At 50.7% G+C, this 19,373-nt stretch overlaps 7 protein-coding genes across 7 annotated transcripts; 3 read left to right on the top strand and 4 right to left on the bottom strand.

Annotated features, from left to right (window-relative positions):
* Positions 1–21: 21 nt before the first annotated feature.
* On the bottom strand, positions 22–3,387 carry PV06_07977 (uncharacterized protein; the record flags this gene model as incomplete). The annotated part of the gene is made up of 2 exons (XM_016409266.1): positions 22–1,476; positions 1,738–3,387. 2 exons carry the CDS (start codon positions 3,385–3,387, stop codon positions 22–24), a joined length of 3,105 nt encoding a protein of 1,034 aa, XP_016261020.1.
* Positions 3,388–5,036: 1,649 nt separating this feature from the next.
* PV06_07976 (uncharacterized protein) lies at positions 5,037–7,178 on the top strand. The gene has a single exon (XM_016409265.1). It carries the CDS (start codon positions 5,169–5,171, stop codon positions 6,864–6,866), a length of 1,698 nt encoding a protein of 565 aa, XP_016261019.1. The 5' UTR covers positions 5,037–5,168; the 3' UTR covers positions 6,867–7,178.
* A 557-nt stretch (positions 7,179–7,735) lies between these two features.
* On the top strand, positions 7,736–9,197 carry PV06_07975 (uncharacterized protein). The gene is made up of 2 exons (XM_016409264.1): positions 7,736–8,609; positions 8,703–9,197. The coding sequence occupies exons 1-2, from the start codon at positions 8,000–8,002 to the stop codon at positions 8,909–8,911; spliced, it is 819 nt and encodes a 272-aa protein (XP_016261018.1). The 5' UTR covers positions 7,736–7,999; the 3' UTR covers positions 8,912–9,197.
* Positions 9,198–9,352: 155 nt separating this feature from the next.
* PV06_07974 (uncharacterized protein) lies at positions 9,353–10,669 on the bottom strand (the record flags this gene model as incomplete). Its single annotated transcript, XM_016409263.1, has 1 exon — positions 9,353–10,669. One exon carries the CDS (start codon positions 10,667–10,669, stop codon positions 9,353–9,355), a length of 1,317 nt encoding a protein of 438 aa, XP_016261017.1.
* Positions 10,670–11,386: 717 nt separating this feature from the next.
* On the bottom strand, positions 11,387–12,694 carry PV06_07973 (uncharacterized protein; the record flags this gene model as incomplete). Its single annotated transcript, XM_016409262.1, has 1 exon — positions 11,387–12,694. The coding sequence occupies one exon, from the start codon at positions 12,692–12,694 to the stop codon at positions 11,387–11,389; it is 1,308 nt and encodes a 435-aa protein (XP_016261016.1).
* Positions 12,695–13,965: 1,271 nt separating this feature from the next.
* Positions 13,966–16,341, bottom strand: PV06_07972 (uncharacterized protein; the record flags this gene model as incomplete). The annotated part of the gene is made up of 3 exons (XM_016409261.1): positions 13,966–14,213; positions 14,271–14,424; positions 14,482–16,341. The coding sequence occupies 3 exons, from the start codon at positions 16,339–16,341 to the stop codon at positions 13,966–13,968; spliced, it is 2,262 nt and encodes a 753-aa protein (XP_016261015.1).
* Positions 16,052–18,929, top strand: PV06_07971 (uncharacterized protein). The gene is made up of 3 exons (XM_016409260.1): positions 16,052–17,396; positions 17,459–18,338; positions 18,389–18,929. The coding sequence occupies exons 1-3, from the start codon at positions 16,866–16,868 to the stop codon at positions 18,901–18,903; spliced, it is 1,926 nt and encodes a 641-aa protein (XP_016261014.1). The 5' UTR covers positions 16,052–16,865; the 3' UTR covers positions 18,904–18,929.
* The last annotated feature ends 444 nt before the right edge of the window (positions 18,930–19,373 follow it).

The raw sequence follows: 19,373 nt of genomic DNA, 5'->3' as shown, positions 1-19,373 counted from the left end.
TCTGTTCTTGACTTGTCACTGTCAACGTTGTTCTTCTCTTCTCACCGTTTCGACCAATCTTGTCATCATTTCTCGTGTGGCATACTTTTCCCCTTCATAGTCCATATCGTACCAGTAATTGACCGCGATACAAGGGGCGATTTGTCCGTCGTCGTCCCAAACGCCACACTCTTGACGAACATGATGAAACCAACCAGAAGGTAAGTAGAGGATTTCATTTTCCCATACTTTGACCTTGATAGGGTTTGAATATTTGTAATAATGATATTTTGTTTTTGCTGATGTGTCAGAAGATGAAAAATTGATTGTATCTGGGTCGATTGGTATCCAAGGTATTTTGTTGTCATATTCGGTGTCGGTATCGGTGTCGGTTTCAGTTTCTGGAGCACTCTTTTCTTGTTCTTGTTGTTGAATATCATCGTCCAGTACAATCTCAAATTCTTTTTCCCGTTTGTTGTCACCACTGTCTACAAGAACGTGACGACCGGTCCTGACTCTTTTGGCGTGTAAACACAATTCCTCGACCGGTGGATAGAGTGTGAAAGTTTTACATCCCTTGAGAACTAGATATAAATTCTCGTACGGGTCACGGTGAGTACTCGTCACACTCCCACTCCCACCTATCCAAATGTTGACGGCTTCAGGTTGGCCCAGAACCGGCCCGGCAAAGGGTAGATGCCGTCGAGGTAAATCTTCCAACAAAGGTGACAAGGAGGACGACGTCGTCGTCAGGTTACTGTTTTGAGATTGAAGGTAATATTGCTTTGTATCTTTTTGTCGCTTTTCGTGTCGTCGTCGATTGACATTGGTAGAATTCGTACCAATGGAGGTAGTTGTTGTTGTTGTCGACTCTTCCTCGTATTCGTCATCATCCTCTTCCTCGTCGTCATCTTGTGGGATGAGTAGTTTATCAAATAACGTTGATAATGACATTTTGATCGTTGCGGGTTGAACAAATACTTCTTCTGCTTCTTCATCCTCATCCTCATCCTCATCCTTTTCTTCGTTGTAAAATCCCCGTCGAGATTGAGGTCGAGGTAAACGATACAAAGAATCCGCTCTACCATCCGGAGTCACGGCAACTTCTACATCCTCTTTGACTTTTTCACACATACTTTGTCGAGTCCAAGAGAATGCAGAACAAGACAGAATATTCTTCATCTCATCCTTTGTTAGCCGATTTCGTACCTTTTCATCCTCCTCATCCTCATCGATCTCATCATTCCCGGTCGGTGGAGGCTGATCATTCGGATCAAGACGATAAACACATGGTCTACCTCTCCCGACTTGTTTACTGAATTCCAAAGGTGTAGGGTAAGGTAAAACGGGAACTTCTCTACTCGGATTGAAAGAGTGATAATCTTCAATGAGTTTCAATAGGATGGATGCGGCTGGTGAGTGAGAAGAATCACTGTCATTATTGACTCGATGAGCCATTTGATTATCCCGTAGGAAGCTGTTGTAGTAAAGACAAGGCTGAGGATGTTAATATTTACTATGCAAATGTTTTGAGTTGGAGATTATTTTTTTTAGTATTTCCCCATGCTCCGTAGAATATCTAGGTATATTTTTCTTAAGCCCACCTCGGGTGCTTACTCCTTGATCTTCAACTCGAGACATTAACGAATAAATCAATTACCAAGTACTTCATCTTTGAAACTACTTATAGTCTGGTTCATTACTTTTTTAACCTTGGGTATGTATATACTATCCATCTCATAATGACTTTACACGTACATCAATCTTTGAATTGTACGGTCTTCTTTCCACGTTGAACTCGAGAATAAACAATTCCACTTCTTTGGACAGACTCTCGACGACACCTTTCCTGAAGGAAGAGGCGATCCTATACACTTGACTCCCAACCTTGACGTCGATGCTACTCCCCGCCCTTTCCAGTTCGGGAATTTGTGTGGCGATGTCGGTCCAATGTGCTGTTTCCATTCGGTACTTGTCCGCAAACGGCACGTGCGAAGAGGGAGAAGAAGAGTTTGAAGGGTGAGAATCATCCTCGTCCCACAGCAACATCTTGCACGACGGCGAGGCGCCACGGTAGTCGCAAAACACGTAGAACCGGACGGCCCTCCCCACCGACAAGTTCCCCTTGAAGCCCAAAAACAAGACCGACCGCGTGTGGGTGCCCTTGTACGCCTTCGGCCGCAGAAAGACACGGTCGGTGCGGTCCCACAGGAGCTCCGGGGCCTGGACGGTCAGTCGGAACATGCCCGTCGTGGGGACGTGGATGGCCCGCGACCGGAAGGTGAGGCGTGAAATGGTGGTGGCCGTGAGAGGGTCGATCAGGATGTAGTAGTCGGTCGCGTCGAGGAGGTGGCGTACGACGTACTTGTTCCGGCCGAAACCCGCCAGGGGGGAACCGCCGTCGCGACAGTAGATCTTGGGGCCGATCTTCCTCAGGTAGACCCCCCCGTCGGCGCCCGTGGCCTCGTCGGAACCCAGGTGCAGGACGTAACGCTCCGTCGACCGCTCGGGGCCCCCCGCCACGGGCGCCACGACCCTCAAGGGGGCGTCGCCCGAGATCAAGAGTCCCTTGTTGGTCACGGAAAAGTCCTCAAAGTCGTCGGAGAAGGGGCAGATGGAGGAACTGCCGGCGAAGGCGGCGGGGGACTCCGCGAGCAGCGGGAGGGAACTCTGTTCCTGTCCCGCCGACGAACTCCAGGCGAAAATGGTCAGGTCGTTGGAACGTTTGATGACTTCCTCTTGCAGTCGCCGAAAAGCTTTCCAGCCCTCGCCGTACAGCATGGGCATGTTCACGTCGAAGATGCCCAAGAGGCAGTAGGCCATGTCTTCGACGCGGGTGGTCTCACGACGGGCGGCCCAGGACATCTTCGCCGCGACGGAACAGTTGCCCAAGGCCGCTTCACCGACGATGACGGCCTCGGGGATCTCGGTGGCCACGGATATGGCACGAGCGTAGTCGGCCTTGGTGCCCACGAATTCCCAGTGCATGTTGAAAATCTCGAGCACCTTCGGGGCGAGCAGCTCCTGCAAGGTCCAACCCCGGGTGAACCACCGGCACTGGGGCAGGATGGCGTTTTCGTCCAGTCTCTGGAGGTCCTCCATGAAGACGTAACACTTGGCGGCGTGCATGTACCATTGGAACATGGAATTGATGGCCTCGGTCAGCTCCGCACTCGAAGATTTGTCGATGCAACAGGTGTCGACCCAGGCGTAGTCGATCTTGTCGGCTCTCGCCAGTTTGCAGGTCTGGAGGATTTTGGCGAATCCCTTCATGCGTTGTCTCTCCGGCGAACGCATGTCTCGGAAGGAAACCTCACCTTCGCCCCACGTGTGCGAGAGTATGGCATATCGTGGGACGCGAGCGTAGAATTCTTCCAATGCCCACGTATGGGTATTGATGAGCCTCATCGTTGGGACGACGAAGAAGGACGGATGAGATTGCAATCGACACAACAGTAGCCTGATATCGAACTACGTGGCTCAAATCATAACGAAGTGCATCTTCGGAGACACTTCGGCAGTGCAATAGCAAAATGCATGCCATGCATGTATCTTTTTTTTGGTTTGCTGTTTAGTTATCATTTATTGACTTACCTATCGAAAAGGATACATGATGGAATTGGCCTTGGGGAGTGTGTTTGTTAGGTGCATAAAACTTGAAGTGGGCAGCGATGTCAGCAGCAACATTTCATCGAGGAAGTAGAGAAAGAGAAAGTCAACCTCTCGGATCTTCTCCCCCCGGAAAGGACAATTTTGAGATAGGATGATGTGATATAACCCTGCATTTAGAAAGGTCGACGATGTGGTCATACAGTAAAAGTTGGACGACACAAGAAGCTTTGAACTCTTGTGTTCCCCCACCCATTTCGAACCAGACGAGAGAGGGACCGGGTTCCTGCATTTCAAAAGCTGCCAGGACTCGAACAGAATGACAGAAAGGGTGACCTGTGCTCCGTGAAAAAGACGCGATACGCGTGAAGAAAATGAGTGACAGCCGGTGACAGCTCCAGAGTTCGAGTTCATGAGGCAAATGACAACACGTGGTATCAACGTCAACGGAGGTTATCTCATTTTCTTCTTTGCATCATCCTTGGCCCCTCGCGAAGATCAGATAAGAAGATGCTCAGTACTCATACAGAGTACGAAGAGATTCGATCAAGATCAAAGGACCATCTTTATCTCAAAATCTCCCAGGGCGGCATATCGTGTTTCGAACGTACCCCTGCTGAAACAAAGCCGAACTCGCCTGGACACGGCTTATAATGTTTATTTTTCCCGCCCTTTTGGTGCTTTACGCCCACCTAATCTAAGATAGGTCTAGGTATGGACCAAGTTGCCCCGGACCGGGAGGACACAGGGAGAGGGAGAGTACTAAACACTACTGTACAGTACAATTATCTCTTCCTCGGCAATCTGAAGGACCCTCTCTTTCATCATTAATTCTCCATCACAGTCTAGGGCCTAGGTCTGGCTCCGATCTGCACTTTCTCTATTACGATAAGGGACACCCGGAGCCTTCAAACCGGAGACCGGAGAGCCAGTGACCTTCAACCCATCTCTGGCAGCAGTCAGCCAGGCCCCTTAGAGGGAATGGTTCCCGCAAAACTGGGATTCCCCTACTTGTCCTTTGTTTTTCGTTGTCCCTAGGAAAAAGTCCCCAATCCTGCAATCTTGATATGCCCTGGTCATGGCACGGCTTACCTGTGTGGCCGTCCATTGGAAACATGTGGCTTGCTGAAATGGGACATGCACCGCGCCTGGATTAATCTTGGCCGATCACTTACCTCACAAGCATGGTAGCCCGTACCATCGAGGGCCTTTTCTAACGGTTGATTTGGTGGCATGCGTCAGTTTCGGAACCCCTTATTGGGAGTTTCCACTGGAACAGGCATCGTTCCCCCAGAACTGACATTTTGCGCGTGTGTTTAGTCCGATTGTATATCTCGCTGGGCCCTATCAGAGCGCCACGTATCACCCCTTGTCAATGGGCATGTGAAGAATTAGCTGGGCGAGCTGTTGTCCATATACATATATAACCATGACGATGAGTTTATCGACCGAGATGGCCGACGAATTGCTTTGCTGTCAACCCTATCGCTCTTTTGTTTTCAACCTTCGCTCATTCTTTTCCCTTTGGGTAGAGGCCAGTCCCTCACCCGTCCATTCCTTCTTGACAAAACTCTGGCAGTATGTATATTTCTACAGTTTTACTCGTGGCGGTGTGTCTGAGCACAGGTGCCTGGGGAACGCCACTCATTAAGCGCTATTACGATTTCGACGGAAACGGGGTGCCGGATCTTTGCTATCAGGTCTGTGAGCAAGATATACGATGCTTGTTGGACGATTTCACTTGGACGACCGTTCCGAGCGAACAACAATTCCATTCCACCACCACCACCACCACCAGTGCTGCGGCTGTTGATGCGACATCCACTTCGACCGATGTTTCGACTAGTGCATCGTCGACGACGGACAATGCCAGTTCTTCTACATCAGCTGCCGTGGCATCAACTACTTCCAACAACCAAAATCCCTTCACGCTACCCTCCACAACTAGTTCCGAACCGTCGACATCGTCGTCCTCAACCGGTGTAGACGCAGTCTCTACATCATCCAGTCTTACCTCATCGATGTCGACGTCCACCTCCAGTCTTACTCTCTCATTCACATCAACCGCTTCCCCTGCTTCCATAGTGTCGATGTCGACACCATCAGTGGGCATTCTGATGCCATCCAGTTCATCATCCAGCTCATCGACTTCATCCAGTAACACTCAGCAGTCCTACGGTGCATCCCAGAGCGCATCATCGACTACGTCGATAAGAGGTCCTTTGCCGTCAGGATCCCTGCCTCCCTATGCACAGTTCAAGGTGGACCAAGGGACAAAGTGGAACGTCGAACTCGTCGGTCAGCTTCAATTTACCGGCAAGCTAGGAGAAAACCATCTCATCGGCGACAAGTGTCGAACCGGCAAGATTGGTGACAAGGTCATCTGGAACTGCGGTGACATGTTCTGCAAAGGTGGTGCGCAACCTTGTGGGTTCTCCATGGGTCCGGCCTTCTACGGCACGGACGACGTGATGACGGTCAACACCACGGGCATCAACTCGGTCTCTGACAATGAATTCGTCCGACCGTGGTCGGGGGACGAAGGGATCCAACCACCCTTCAAGATCTGGGGCATGGACACCTCCAACGTCGTCGCCATCAACGAGACCCATGGGGTTGCGTATGCGTTTGAAATCTGGCGCAACGGCCCCGACGGCAGCTTCGAAAATCGGGGCAACGCCGTGGCTTCTGTGACCCTCGGTGACGACCGACCCATTGCGACTCGGGTCGGACCCTTACTCACGGGGCCCGACGCCATCCAGCTGGGACTTTTGGCCATCCTCCGTGACGGTGACTATGTTTATATATATTCGGAAGGTGGTCCCTCCAACACCATCGTCGGTCGGGTGGCCGCTTCGGACGACGTGTTCGACGCCGACAATTACGAGTTTCTTCAATTCGGCACCAACGACACATGGGTCCCCGGGATCCCCTCCAAAGACACCCAAGCGGTGGGCATGACGACGGCCAGCCGTCAAGGACATTTCGCGTGCGGCGTGTACGGTTCGGTCGTGTTCAACAATTACCTCAACAAGTACATGATCCTGTGCGGTCAGTGGCTGGTGGCCGTCTACATTTACACCTCCGACACCCCCTGGGGCCCGTGGAGTGAACAGTACCTGTTGATGAACGGTGGTATAGCGGGGGGGAGTTATGGACAGATGATCCACACCGAGTACTCCCCCGACGGCGACGGAAGTGACAAGTCGTGGTATTTCTCCATGGGTCCCAACAGTTACTTCAACATGTTCAAAGTCACTTTTGATTATGATGATTAAAAGGTCGACTTTGACGGCACGGGATGGATGGTCACCCTATATCTAGGTATTTTGGAGATATACTTCATGTAGGGGGGGTTGTCAGTTCGGATGTTGAATCTTTAAAAGGTGGTCGAGATTTGGATAATTGATCTGTCCTTGGTAGCTGGAGTACGTACGAGTGTGGAATACCTACCGTTTTCCCTGATGAGGTACGGAGCACCTTGTATGTGGTTTTGGTCTCGTGGATACCTTTTTCTTTCTCGTCGAGGGGTTACCTAGGTGCGCGCCGTACCCAGGTAGGCTCTTCAGTACAAGGTCCTGCCGTACTCCGGTAGAGTACGTTTAGGATATAAACACTTGTTACTGTACCTGTTTCTTTCTTTCTCTTGGAACGAAACGGACAGAAACTAGTTCTCTCTCTTCTCTCCGTATGTCTCGTCTGGGCGTCGCAACGTTCCCACGACAAAGCATGGGAGGAGATTCTCGGAGTTCGGAGTACGGAATTTGTTGGAATTTTTGTCTAAGATTCCGGAATGTAATCACGTGAGACGGTGAGACGGTGAGACGGGGCGGTTGTTGTTGGTTTCGTCTCTCTTCCGCTTACGTGATTATTATCAAGCCTTGCGGAATCATTGCCGTTGCTTTCTTACAAACATTTGATATCAACATTATTACGGAGTACTTACTCGTAGGCATGGAACTCGTAATCCCCTCCGGAAAAATGATATTGGTCCATTAGACCGTAAGACTTACTGTACACAACAGAACCCTTTTTGCAGTAGGTCCCTGCGTAAGGTAACGGGTAATACCTCAGGTATCGGTGCTCGTAATGATTTGAAAGCTTTCCCCCCTCTCAAGCATACCGGTCTATTCGGTCTACGTACCTAGTTTTTTCCCCCATTAAAGATTGTCTGTCCTCATTCGTGATCAAGTCTTTTGTTTGTCCCCAATTGCCGAACATTCGACCAACAAACTGATATCACTTTTCGACCTTGTCACAATTGTGGTCCCTCTTTTTTTTTTCCCTTTCTCTTGTTTGGTCGTCAATACTCCGTACCACTTTGTACAAATAGATTCTTCTGGAAAATATTGCAATACTAACTCGTACATCCAAAAAAACCACCTTTACCCTATTACTTCTTCTTCCGACCATGGTCTCCCCCACTTCATTCCGTTCTCTGGCCGTTCGACTACGAGTACAAATACAAGGACCACCACCTCGTACCCATACCTGCTTGACAACTTCTCTTTCCTCTCTTCGTCCATCCTCACACCACTCTCGAATACTTCCTACACCACCACCATCGACATCCTCCTCTGTCCGGTCAACCCGTCACTTTTCAAATACCACCGACAAAATGTCTTCCTCCTTTTTGGATTCCATCAAGTCCCGCCGTACCATTTACCAACTCACCGGTGAGTCGACCATCCCGGACTCTCGCATCAAGGAGATCGTTCAACAGGCGGTCCTACACGTCCCGTCGAGTTTCAACTCCCAATCGACCCGGTGTGTCGTCCTCTTGGGGGAGGAACACAAGAAGTTGTGGGGTGACATCGTCAAGCCTGCCGTCAAGGCCGTCGCCCCGGCCGAGGCGTGGCCGGCCTCCGAACAGAGACTGTCGGGTTTCCAGGCCGGTTACGGTACCGTCTTGTTCTACGAGGAACCAAAGGTCGTCGCCGGTCTACAGGAAAAGTTGCCGCTCTACGCCGAAAAGTTCCCACAGTGGAGTGAACATACCAACGCCATGCATCAATTTGCCAGTAAGTGACGAGACTTCTTTTTTTCTTTCCCTTCTTCTTCTTCTTCTTCTTCTCTCTCTTTTATTCACGTACTGACACAAAACTTTCCCTCAGTCTGGACTGCTCTTGAACAAGAAGGTCTTGGTGCAAACCTACAACATTACAACCCCTTGATCGACGAGAAAATCTCGGCGACCTGGAACGTACCTGCAACTTGGAGCCTCAAGGCTCAGTTGGTGTTTGGTAAACCCGCAGGTTCTCCGATGGAAAAGTCATTCGGTCCCATCGAGGAACGTGTCTTTGTCCACGGTGGAAAGAACTAAAAAGAAGAACCAAAAGGATTCAATCAAATTTTTTTTTCTTCTTACCGGATTATCAACATGGGAAGCCCTCTTTTTGTGAGGTAGATCAGAAACTCGAGAGCAAAGACCAAAGACCAAAGATTAAAGACTTTTTTTTTCGTTTTCTTTTGAAGAAAAGAAAAAACTCATACAACAACAACTAAGTCAAAGGTTTTTATTTTATTCTTTTAGCGAGAGAAGAAAAAAACAAGAAACAATCAACTAAACGCATATAAAAAATAAATGAATTACTTGTTACCAAAACAAATGGCTTTTGATCACAAAGTTCATTACTACCTAATCTAACCAAAAACCAAACAAACATACCCATCTACGGAATTCTCATTCCCATATTCCAGCCAAATCTCGATGCATCATCGTCGTCGTCGTCATCATCATGAGTGTATGATTGTTGTCTTGAAACTAAAGCTCATCCTTATGCTTGGGGACATCGACGCTAGCATTCTGCCCACCCACCGTGACGGTGAACAACGTCGGATCCCCCGCGTGTACCTCGCCACTCTGGTCTTTCCCATTGGTGGGCTGGACGTCGTCATACGGAAAGGCGTACCCTTTACCGTCGAGGTTGGCGCCGTGCACGATGCGACTATAGTGATTGGTCACGGGGTCCTGGTAGTACAAGCTCTGGTCCGCCGGGAAGACGTCGCTGACCAGGAGTGTCGACCGGTTGAAGGCCGCGGCGAGCCGGGGGATGATGGCGTTCGCCTCGGCGTCGGCGCCCGTGGCGAAGGGTCCCGTCGAGCACGTGAAGACGTCGCGGGTCGACGGCTGGGAGAATTCGGAGCCGCCAAGCGACAACTCGCCGTCCGACACCTGTGCGGACACGGTGCCGTACGAGGCCTGCGTGTCGACGGACATCGGCTGGCCGGAGAACTTGGCCCAGGCGCGGTTCACGTAGTCGTCGTAGTACCCGGTGAAGAGGTCCGACTTCATCACCATGCCCTGGTTGGGCGAGAGGGCGCGCAGGTTCTGCCCGTCTTGCGTCGTGACGACCAGCTGGTCCCAGCCCTGGCCGTCGGTCGCGTGTTGCGCCAGCAGGCCACTGCAGACTTGGTCCAGGCCGTTGGCCGGCATGCCTGACACGTGTTGGGTTCCACTGTTGGCCGTGGTCAGGGTCAGGGCGATCGGGAGACCCACAAAGTCGACGTAGCTGATGTTCGCGTAGAGTTGGTCACTGTTGAACGTGAACTCGGCGAAGCCCCAGTTGATGTTGATGTTGGGGTCCGAGGGGTTGGTGACCGACGGTTCGACCAGCGCCGGGCCTGGGTTCAGGAGAAACGTCAATGGTGACCCGACGGAGAACCAGATACGACCGCCGGCGATGTGTGGGATCGTCACGTTTACCGTGTTGCCTGGAGCACCCAGCCCGATGGCGCAGTCCTGTGCAAGGGCTGAGCCGGTCCCTCCAGGAGATGTCGGATAGTACGGTGTGTTCCCATCAGACGACAGCAGGAAAAGAGCATTGTTGTTGTCGATTGCAGTCCCAGTCACGTACGCGTATACCGTGGACGATGTAGTTTGATTCTGCAAGGCAATATTGAGAGTAGCACCGGTTGCCTGGGTATTCAACTGTTGTGCTGGTGGCGGACCTGGAGCTGGAGCTGGCGCCGGAGTCTCTGCGGGAGCGGGAGCGGGAGCTGCGGGTTTCGGATCCATTGAGTTCGGAGGAGAGGGCTTTCTTCCTCTCGCTCGTCGAAACATCGAAGAAAATCGCTTCATGTTTGTTTGTATGCTATACACAATGACCAAATTGCTGCCACGGCGGTCTGAACTGAGTTGGAGATGCAAAGCTCATGAAGTTGCAGCTGGGAATGCGACCGTTCCAGGTATTTTAGGTAAAATCCCCGCCTAAGCGGGTCGACGTCATCTCCATCTGTTGCTTCTCATCTGCCTCGTCCTCGTTTCATCTTTGATGAGCTGGCAATAAAGAACTCCATCATGCCGTCGCGTCTTCTGATGCCATTTCACCAATAAAGTCCACGATATCGCTAATGGTGTTTCGGGACAAGGTCTTCTGGGACCCTTTCATCCTAGTTGCACGACAGAAGGAAAGGAAAGTGGCACAGACCCCAGTTTTGGCGCCTCCCGCTTACCAGGGGTCAAGAAGCTTCCTATTCGCCACGTACCTGAATCAGCAAGCGAATGAGACCGTGGCAACTGACCAAGTTTAGTCGCCTGATTCTTGGTCGAAAGTTGGATATCCCTTATGAACTCGAGAGATTGTCGACACTGGAACTTCATCACGTAATTTGTGACGTGTTCATCCGGTGACATTGGAGGCTCACGGAGATTGAGCTTGCTTCTTTGTAGAGAGTGCGTCCATCCGACACCGCGCGTTTGTAGCAAGGTTTTGTGAATGTCGTCTTGGAATGCTTTAGGACTACCCGGTGATCAGGGTGTTTATCCCTGCTATTCAGGTGTATGTACACCCGACCTTCACACGAGGAACGTCCAGTAACTCGGAAAGACGAATTCCTCTTCAAAAATCTTTCTCACCTGCTCAAGAACGAACTTTTCGACCTTGCCCACATTCTTGAGCACTTGCTTGCCATCTTCTTGACGACCGATCTCGCTCTCCACAAGGATTTCTCGCAAAGGGCCAGATGGATGCGACTTTGAGTCTTCCCTACCATGGGTGGTCTTGTGCCGATCAGGTGCCACTGTTTCCCCAACAAGAGCTGCCGCATCATCGGCGTCCAGGAAACAAAAGTGCATCTTCCTCTTGATCATTGCAACTATTGCAACGCCGTCAAAGGTCATGCCAGTAATGACCAGTTTCAGAGGGATGCCAACGAAACTAGGCATTGGATAGTCCAATAATATCTCGGCGGTTAAAGTCATACGGATGTCTCCAGAGTATTTCACCCTTGCCACTACCTGCAGATCGGACGGGTTTCTGCTTTGTATTCGCATTGGAGACAAGGGTGCTACTGCATCTAATGCCGACTCATCATGTTCTCCTTCGGGATAGTTTGCGTGTTGCAGTGGAGAGGAGAGTCCGGATTCGGATTCACGAGGCGATGAAATACTGTTCGCAGTGGAGGGTCGTGTGGAGGGATCCCCATGAACTTGCACGTCTTTTTGGCTGCGCAGACCGTGGCCTGAAACATGCAGGGCACTGTCTTGGGGTATTGAAGACGCCCGGGGTAGGTCGTGAGACCATGGCCGGGGACTGAAAGGAGTGCCACTCGCCACTGCTGCTAGGGGCGTCTGAGTTCCAGACAGAGCAGCGCCGGGAAAATGAAAGTAGCTGAGATTAGAGGTGCCTCCAGGTATGCCAGGGGTGGTGCTCCGAGGAAAAGGACCGCCTAGGTGGTCGATGTTTGCCAGGAGGAGATCTCTGGACGTGAGTTGATGCTGGAGATCAAACTGGTTTGTAGCAGTAGATATGTCTGCAAGACGAGGCTTAGGCTGTGACTGATGTGCGAGAGTAGCGCCTGCGTGGTGATGATCCGTTGCATGGATATCCTCGCCTAGACGTAAATCAGCATTCGGTTCGTGGGCATCACCTCCGTCACTTTCGTCCTCGTCTTCGTAAAAGTCCGGAAGGGGGTCACATATGTCTTTGATCTCAATTTCTGGGCATTTTGAGCCGAACTCAAACGCCTGAACGTGAACGGCGTTGATAAAGCGAGGCAAGGTAATCTGTTGGAATTTTTGATGGACGAAGGCTCGAATCTTCTCCGCCAGGACAGCCCCGTCCTCGCCGGAAGTGATTGTCTCCCATTTGATATCTACAGACATGATGTGCCATATGCTATGTCTGGGAAAGCAGTAGCGCGGCAGATTAAGTAGATATCACCTGGAAGAATGTTTTGGCCGAGCGAACGAGTTGGCGTTGAAGTTGATTTCCGCTCATTTTACGGATAGCAGTCTTGGCATCTGATATCGCTGTCCAGGGCACATTGACAGTACTACCCAGGGATCTACACACGGCTAATCGTCAAAACAATTCATAGATCAAGAAAACAGATTCTAGAATGTCTCCCGAGGAGGATATTCGGTCCTCTGTTAGATCGAGGACTATCTCAACTGCTGTTGGAGCAAACACCTCTTAAGCAATTACGGCGACGATCCAAGACCTGCCGCGAAACAGCATGAATTTCGCACCCTGGTCATAGCACATCAAAGAGATCACGGGGGAGAGGGCCGGCTGGTGCACTCGTCACAACGCCTAGTACGATTAGAATAGCTCTCTGCTTTGAAATAAGCCACAAACCCGAGCAATATATTACATGAGAGCCAGTCAAGGAGAAACACTGGAACAGAAAAGGGTGGTCATTAGTGAGGCATGCAGTGCATTGAAAATTATTTCCCTTTACCTATGAGCTCGCATGAACCTTTAAACAACATCATATGCAGAAAAACGCAGATCAAGAAGGGTTGCCAATCTGCGAAGGTTGTCCTGGTCTCCAATCAGGCGACTGAACCGTCTCAAACTTGAAGTTTATTCAACTTTAGACAGGTCGTCGATGTTTCTTCACCAAAAAGTGTGGTTGTGATCGCCCGACAGCTCCTCCGCAGGGTAAGTCATCAGTAAAGCTGGCCCAGCTCTCATCTGTGTATTTTTCGTCGGCCACCCCCTCTTGTTCCTCAACCACACCTCGAAGGACAAGTCTCACGTGTGCAGGAGTATTCCGAGGTCATTTCAAGGAGTGAGAGTGTGGTGGAAGAGGTCGAACGGACATGCTGGAAGTGATCAGGGAGACCAAGGAACAGCAAATGGTTGCTCGATATCGGTAGTGGCCTTGATGCTTGACTGGCTTCCTGAGTGCGTAACAAGTGCTCGGCACCTTGGAGCGATGCAACATACGAAATGGCCTCCACAAGTCCATATAGTACCGTATGTGAGTTGGTGGTATTTTGCAGTCGCAGGTTTGTTCTGGTTGGAGGTTCCGCATCGGGAAACAGGAAGTTGCCGCTCTTGTTGTCGGCTGTCTACGCCGAAGTCCGAATTTTCTAAACATCTTCCTCTTTCCATACAAACATGTACTGTACGTCGCTCAACCTCGACTCTACGCTGTGCCTGGCTTGAAACCTGCAGCGATGCAAAACGCGCCCGAACCCACCAATTCGTTTTGTCCCTGCTTAGACCGTGCCTCAAAGCGCAGAGTGCGCCCCTCGATGATGATGTACAGATCAAAGATGATCTCGTAGTACGTGAACTCCTTCCCCTGGTCATTGATCACCGTTATTGGTTGGATACGATTCTCGTCCCTCAGACGTGTCATATCTGCCATGATGGTACCTGCAATCTTACTGCCTATTTGCAGATGATGCTTAGTGTCTTGCAGAAAAGGCAGTGGAGCGATGGTCTTACCACGATTACGTTGATGTGTAACCTTATAGCCTGAAGGGTGCTTTTGTCCCGACACATATAATCTTTCCTCGCACAAGAGTTTGGGTGCATCTGCTTTGAATATATGGACGGCAGCATCAATTGGAAACTCATGCCTTGCATTCAGCCGTGTGTCCTAGATATGTGAGTCAAAAGGACAATCTCAACTCTTGTGGGGAGATAGCTCTCATACCTTGTCCACGAACCACTGTATCGTGTCCTTGATGCATATTTGACCATCCGACGGGTCTCTCCAGGTGGCAGATCTCCGATGGTAGTCATTTTTGGGGTCATACACGACAGTCCACAAGAGACCATAACTCCATCTAGATATTCTCTCCGGTCCATCTTCCTTCCTCAAAGCCCTCAGAACAGCGCCTCGAGCCACTGCTGATTCGACAAGCTCTGGGCGAAGAAGTTCGATCCCTAGGCCTAAGAAATTCCTCTCTCTCCGAAGCGCCTTTTTGAGATGCTTGTACAGGGATGGTGATTGTCCAAAGCCGCCAATCAAGACCACTTTTTGGACATTGACACCTTTTTCCCGCGCCGCATTCAACTGGTCGCTCATCATCCCGGCAACATCGTGAAGGGAGTCGCTGAAAACACGGTACATTTCAGTCCGTGTGATGTCCATTTTGTTCTGACCGAAGCCCTTTGCGCCATCCTCTTGAAGCCCAGGAATATACACTTCGAATCTGAAGTTCTTGTCCAAGACATCTATACTCCTCTTCAAAGTCTCAAAATCGATGACCTTAGCATCAATGATACTTTCCAGTGGCACACCGTTATCAATGATGATTGCGTCGGCGAGCCGATCTTTTAAGAGGGCACGGAATCTTCTATTCAAGAAGCAAGATCCACAGGAGACGCCATCTGGCCTGACCGCCTCCTTGTAGCGCGGTGGGTTTGTTCTGGTGAGTGTGCAGACTGTGAAGTCTACTGTGCCTCCACCAGCGTCAATGATCATCAAAGACTCATCCCGTACCACGTCGGATAGCCGCTTGTCATTGTCCAGAACGTACGCAAGGGCGGCCTCAGGCTCAGCGACCATGAACAGATCAGGAGTTTCGTTTTTCTTGAGCTTGATGATACCTGAAGACCTGACAGCGCGGTCCAGGGCTTTTTGCATGGTCTCCCCGGCTCGCCCATCCCAGGCGGCAGGGACAGAGAGGACGAACTCGACGGTACTGTTCTCATGAAAGCCATATGCGTTTGAGAGTTTGGACTTTGCATGTCTTAACAGGTTCTCCAAATACGTGGCGATAATGTCTTCAGTATTCAACCCTTTCAGTGCTTTCATGACAGCAACGCTCTCCCTCAGCAGCGCTGCCGATCTTTCTCTATCTGGATCCAGATGAAGTTTGAAGTTGGTAAGGTGGTACCAGTCTGAAGTGCTGTCGGGCTTGAGCAATCTCGAATACACGCCCCATCCCCAGGTAGCAGGCTTCCGACGTGGAGGTCTTCCATCGTTGTTTGCAACGGGAGAAATCTGGTCCACTTCTTGTTCCAAGCTGGTGGTAGACGACTCTTCCCAAAGCTCATCTAAAGAAACAGTCGAGCTAGTTTCAAGGTCCCATGAATCCGTGCTGGGCTGTGATGTATGATTCGTTCTGTTCTCCAGAATATCATACAGAAGTTCTGTTGGCACTGTCGTTGATTTAGCCAAAATATTGGCATCGGTGATTGGCGGCATGTTGGGATATTTGTCGATGCACTCGACGAACTCGGCTCTGATGTGCTGTGGCTGCGTGTCATGGTCAATGCGTACGAACGCTACTGACGAGTAGGTTGTGCCAAAATCAACGGCGATGATGTATCTCGGATATGCAATGTCGTGGTGTTGTGATTCAATGCCCGGCTCGGGCTGACGACCTGCACAATGCCTCATCGCGCTGGGTTGGCTTGCTCGCCTTGAGCGGGCGACACATGGCTCTGCCCCCAGTACATCTTGCATGTCCTGATCCTCCCCGAGCTCCAATGGAATGATTCTGCCGAACTCTGCCTCCGAGTACTCTTCCATGCGGGATAGTGGACTGTCAGACAAGCCTTGCATCGTGTGCTTACTGCGAGCCGAAGAACTGCTGAGGGAGTGACCCAACATTTAAATACGCATTCTCGACAGCCATCACACTGGCCATCACAGCAGCCAAGGCACCCATCTCTGTGATCAGGACGACAGAGTCACCTTTCTGCCTTTCAAACAGCACTAGTCGAAGTACGACTGGGCATCTAAAGCATCCCTGGGACTTTCGATTCGGCGCTAGGAAGCGGCCCCATTTGCCGGAACCGCCCTGATGGTTCTCACCCAATAAAAACAGGGCTGTGCCGGGGAGTACTTGTGGACAGTGTGCGGCCGGGGCCGTATGTGTACTGTACTGTACCCGTATAGCACACCCGTCATTACGAGTAGATGGACAGAGTACGGATACATCGGCTTCGAAAAATAACCTGATTTTTGGGCTGAAACGCTAGTCTATGAGTTCTTGAGGGGCGCCAGTCCGCGCTCTCTCTCTCATATATCAGTTGTCTCCCATCTCAGAGGCAAGGTCTGCTCTTGACTTCCCACTGCGCTACACAATGAAGCCGCAGAGATGTCGTAGACCAGTGCATGACGGCTCCGGAATCATCAGAGACTCTTGCGAGGAACATGAATACTTCTACAGTGGCAGCAACCTTGAGATTTTGGCCTTCATTCAGAATGCGTTTATTCACAAAGTGCCAGTCAAGAAACGAATACCCAAGCTCATATCTCATTTCAATGATCACCTCCAACTCTCTCTTTCGGAGAAGCAGATTGAAGAGAAGCTCAAGGTATTTCGGGCTCATGGGTTTCCCTCAAGCAGTCGGCAGTCAGACTGGTTTGAAATCTGCAAGAAAGGCATCAGTGCACTGCCGAATTTGCCGGAAGATAAAAAATACCGCGTGCTCTCAAGAGCTCGAGAATTGGAGGCAGTCCAAGCTCGCGAGCATGATTTGAGGGATTCAAGACGCACATTGCAGCCCTCTAGCGCTTCTCGTGCCGACGCGGAAGATCGACGCCATCGGAGAGGAAGGAAGCGGCGAGATCCATGGACGATAACGCGCAAGAAGAAGCGGAGAATATCCGGAGTAAGTGTCTGGACGTGAGATCTGAGAAGACCCTGAGATACTGATGAATCATGTTTCTGCAGCCTATTCGACATTTGGAATTGACGACACCTGTGGATACGTTGACCAGAAGAGAGGAACTCAGAGACAGCCACGATCCGGCATCCTCGATCGAGGAGTCGTTCAACAGGCCTCTGCTGATTAGACCCGCCCAGTCTGCAGTTCACGAGACGGAGGAACCGCGCCATGCTCGTCCCAATTACGACACCAAAGCCGAGCCTGTGCCAAGGCCTGCCCAAGATGCATCACAGTCCCAATTTCTCACTTCACCTGACCCAGAATCCGTGATTGCAATGCTGAGACTCGACCTGGAGGCACAGCGTATTGAGAAAGTTGACGAAACACAAAAATGGAGAGACCTTTATTTGAAAGAGCATCGTCGTCGAAGAAAACTGAGGCGAGAAAAACAGTTGCTGCAGACAGAACTAATTAAACATGGTGGTCAGCCTGTCGCGAGCCAGGTTGAAGCAGATCTCCGAGATCAGATCGAGTTTCTCAAGGCATCCGTCGCTAGCTACGCGTGTGTCACTCGCTTCAAAGCAACTTTCCCTGGGGAGTTTCAGGCAAAGAACGCTGGCAAAATTGTGGACGATTTTAACAAGATGAACGAGATACTAAGCAGGGTGTCGGCCCGATACAACGCAGCTTTGGGAATCGATGTGACGAAAGTTGCTGGTCCGTCGGAGCTCCTGAGGCTTTTGGAAAGGGCTTTTGGCAGACCGGGTGAATCTGCCATCGATTCTGCGATTGCCGAACTACTTCGTTATCGGGGATTAACGGAGGTGCTGCTCTCTCTGGTGGGAGCAGCTATTTGCTCCTGGGTTCTTGAGCCCAATGCGGAAGGCTTGTTCCAAGAGAACCAGCTCATCTATCCGAAGCTTCGAGCACTCTTAGCGGTTCAAGGTAAGAATTAATTTTTGATGAATTTCTGCTCCGGCGCTTACCATCCTTAGATAGTAGAATGGCCGACAGCCTCGAATTTGCTGCCCACATGGAATTTGTCGATGACCGCCCCATTTGTGGGCTGGTGGTCTCTCAAAGAGCCCGCGTCCTGTCCAGGCGGCTGATAGCCTGTGTCCGCCCACTTGTGGAGGCACACCACGGTTTTGCGCAACAGTATGAAGCCACTGTCCCGGAATGGTGTGAGCAAGAGGACGGCTTGACAAGCATTTTCAAATTAGCATTGGATGCCAAAGTTCGACTTTTGCTGACGCCTGACCTGTACAGATGCGTCTTTCCTGTACCGGGGACGGAAGTGAAAGATAAAATCATGCGGATTGGACTTGGCCATGGTTCATTGAATTCCAGCCCTGGACAAAAACCGGTGACAGGGATTACGATCTTGCCGGCATTGTTGAAATACATGGCAGCACATGAAGGCTTTACATACGACCGCTTCTTGCCGAATGCTCGGTTGACCAGGGAGATAAAGCCGGAAGTTTGGATACGAGCTAGGGTCCTTATCTAAAATTGTAGACTTAATTAGTATATGACGAGCAAGCTGCGTGAGCGTGAACATCCGACAAAAGATTGTTCTTTCGCGGAAGCGTTAAGGGTGCATGGTCACGATGTTTGATTGGTCCTGTCGATTCCAGTCACTATAATAAGAAATATACCCAACACTCACTACCTGCAACTTGCACGCCACAGCATCGATATTAGCCGCCGACACAATTTCCAGGTCAACTTGTACGTGCATCCGTCTACCCGGGGGGAGATTGTGCCTACTCGCATAGTCTCTGTTTGGTCATTGTGATTACGGTCACTGACGGTCACTGTAACGGTCCACTTTCCGGATCACATCACCCCTCCTTGGTTTGTGCATCCTCTAGAAATGCAGGGGTATGTCACATCGTTGCTGGCCGCGAAACTGGCCGCAGCGATAGTCAATGGCTGCCTTGCGTTAGCTGCAGTGTTGGTTTCCCCTGCCGACGCTTC

Source organism: Exophiala oligosperma (assembly GCF_000835515.1).
Source record: "Exophiala oligosperma strain CBS 72588 unplaced genomic scaffold supercont1.7, whole genome shotgun sequence".
NCBI lineage: Eukaryota > Fungi > Ascomycota > Eurotiomycetes > Chaetothyriales > Herpotrichiellaceae > Exophiala > Exophiala oligosperma.
Note: the sequence above shows the minus strand (reverse complement) of the source record. Positions and strands in the feature narration are given on the sequence as shown.

Bases quoted from the DNA above. Each gene is read 5' to 3' on its own strand.
- PV06_07976 (XM_016409265.1), top strand. From the start codon at position 5,169: ATGTATATTTCTACAGTTTTACTCGTGGCGGTGTGTCTGAGCACAGGT.
- PV06_07975 (XM_016409264.1), top strand. From the start codon at position 8,000: ATGGTCTCCCCCACTTCATTCCGTTCTCTGGCCGTTCGACTACGAGTA. The intron at 8,610-8,702 runs GTAAGTGACGAG...ACTTTCCCTCAG, and splicing joins CGCCATGCATCAATTTGCCA to TCTGGACTGCTCTTGAACAA.
- PV06_07971 (XM_016409260.1), top strand. From the start codon at position 16,866: ATGAAGCCGCAGAGATGTCGTAGACCAGTGCATGACGGCTCCGGAATC. The intron at 17,397-17,458 runs GTAAGTGTCTGG...ATGTTTCTGCAG, and splicing joins AGAAGCGGAGAATATCCGGA to CCTATTCGACATTTGGAATT. The intron at 18,339-18,388 runs GTAAGAATTAAT...TACCATCCTTAG, and splicing joins AGCACTCTTAGCGGTTCAAG to ATAGTAGAATGGCCGACAGC.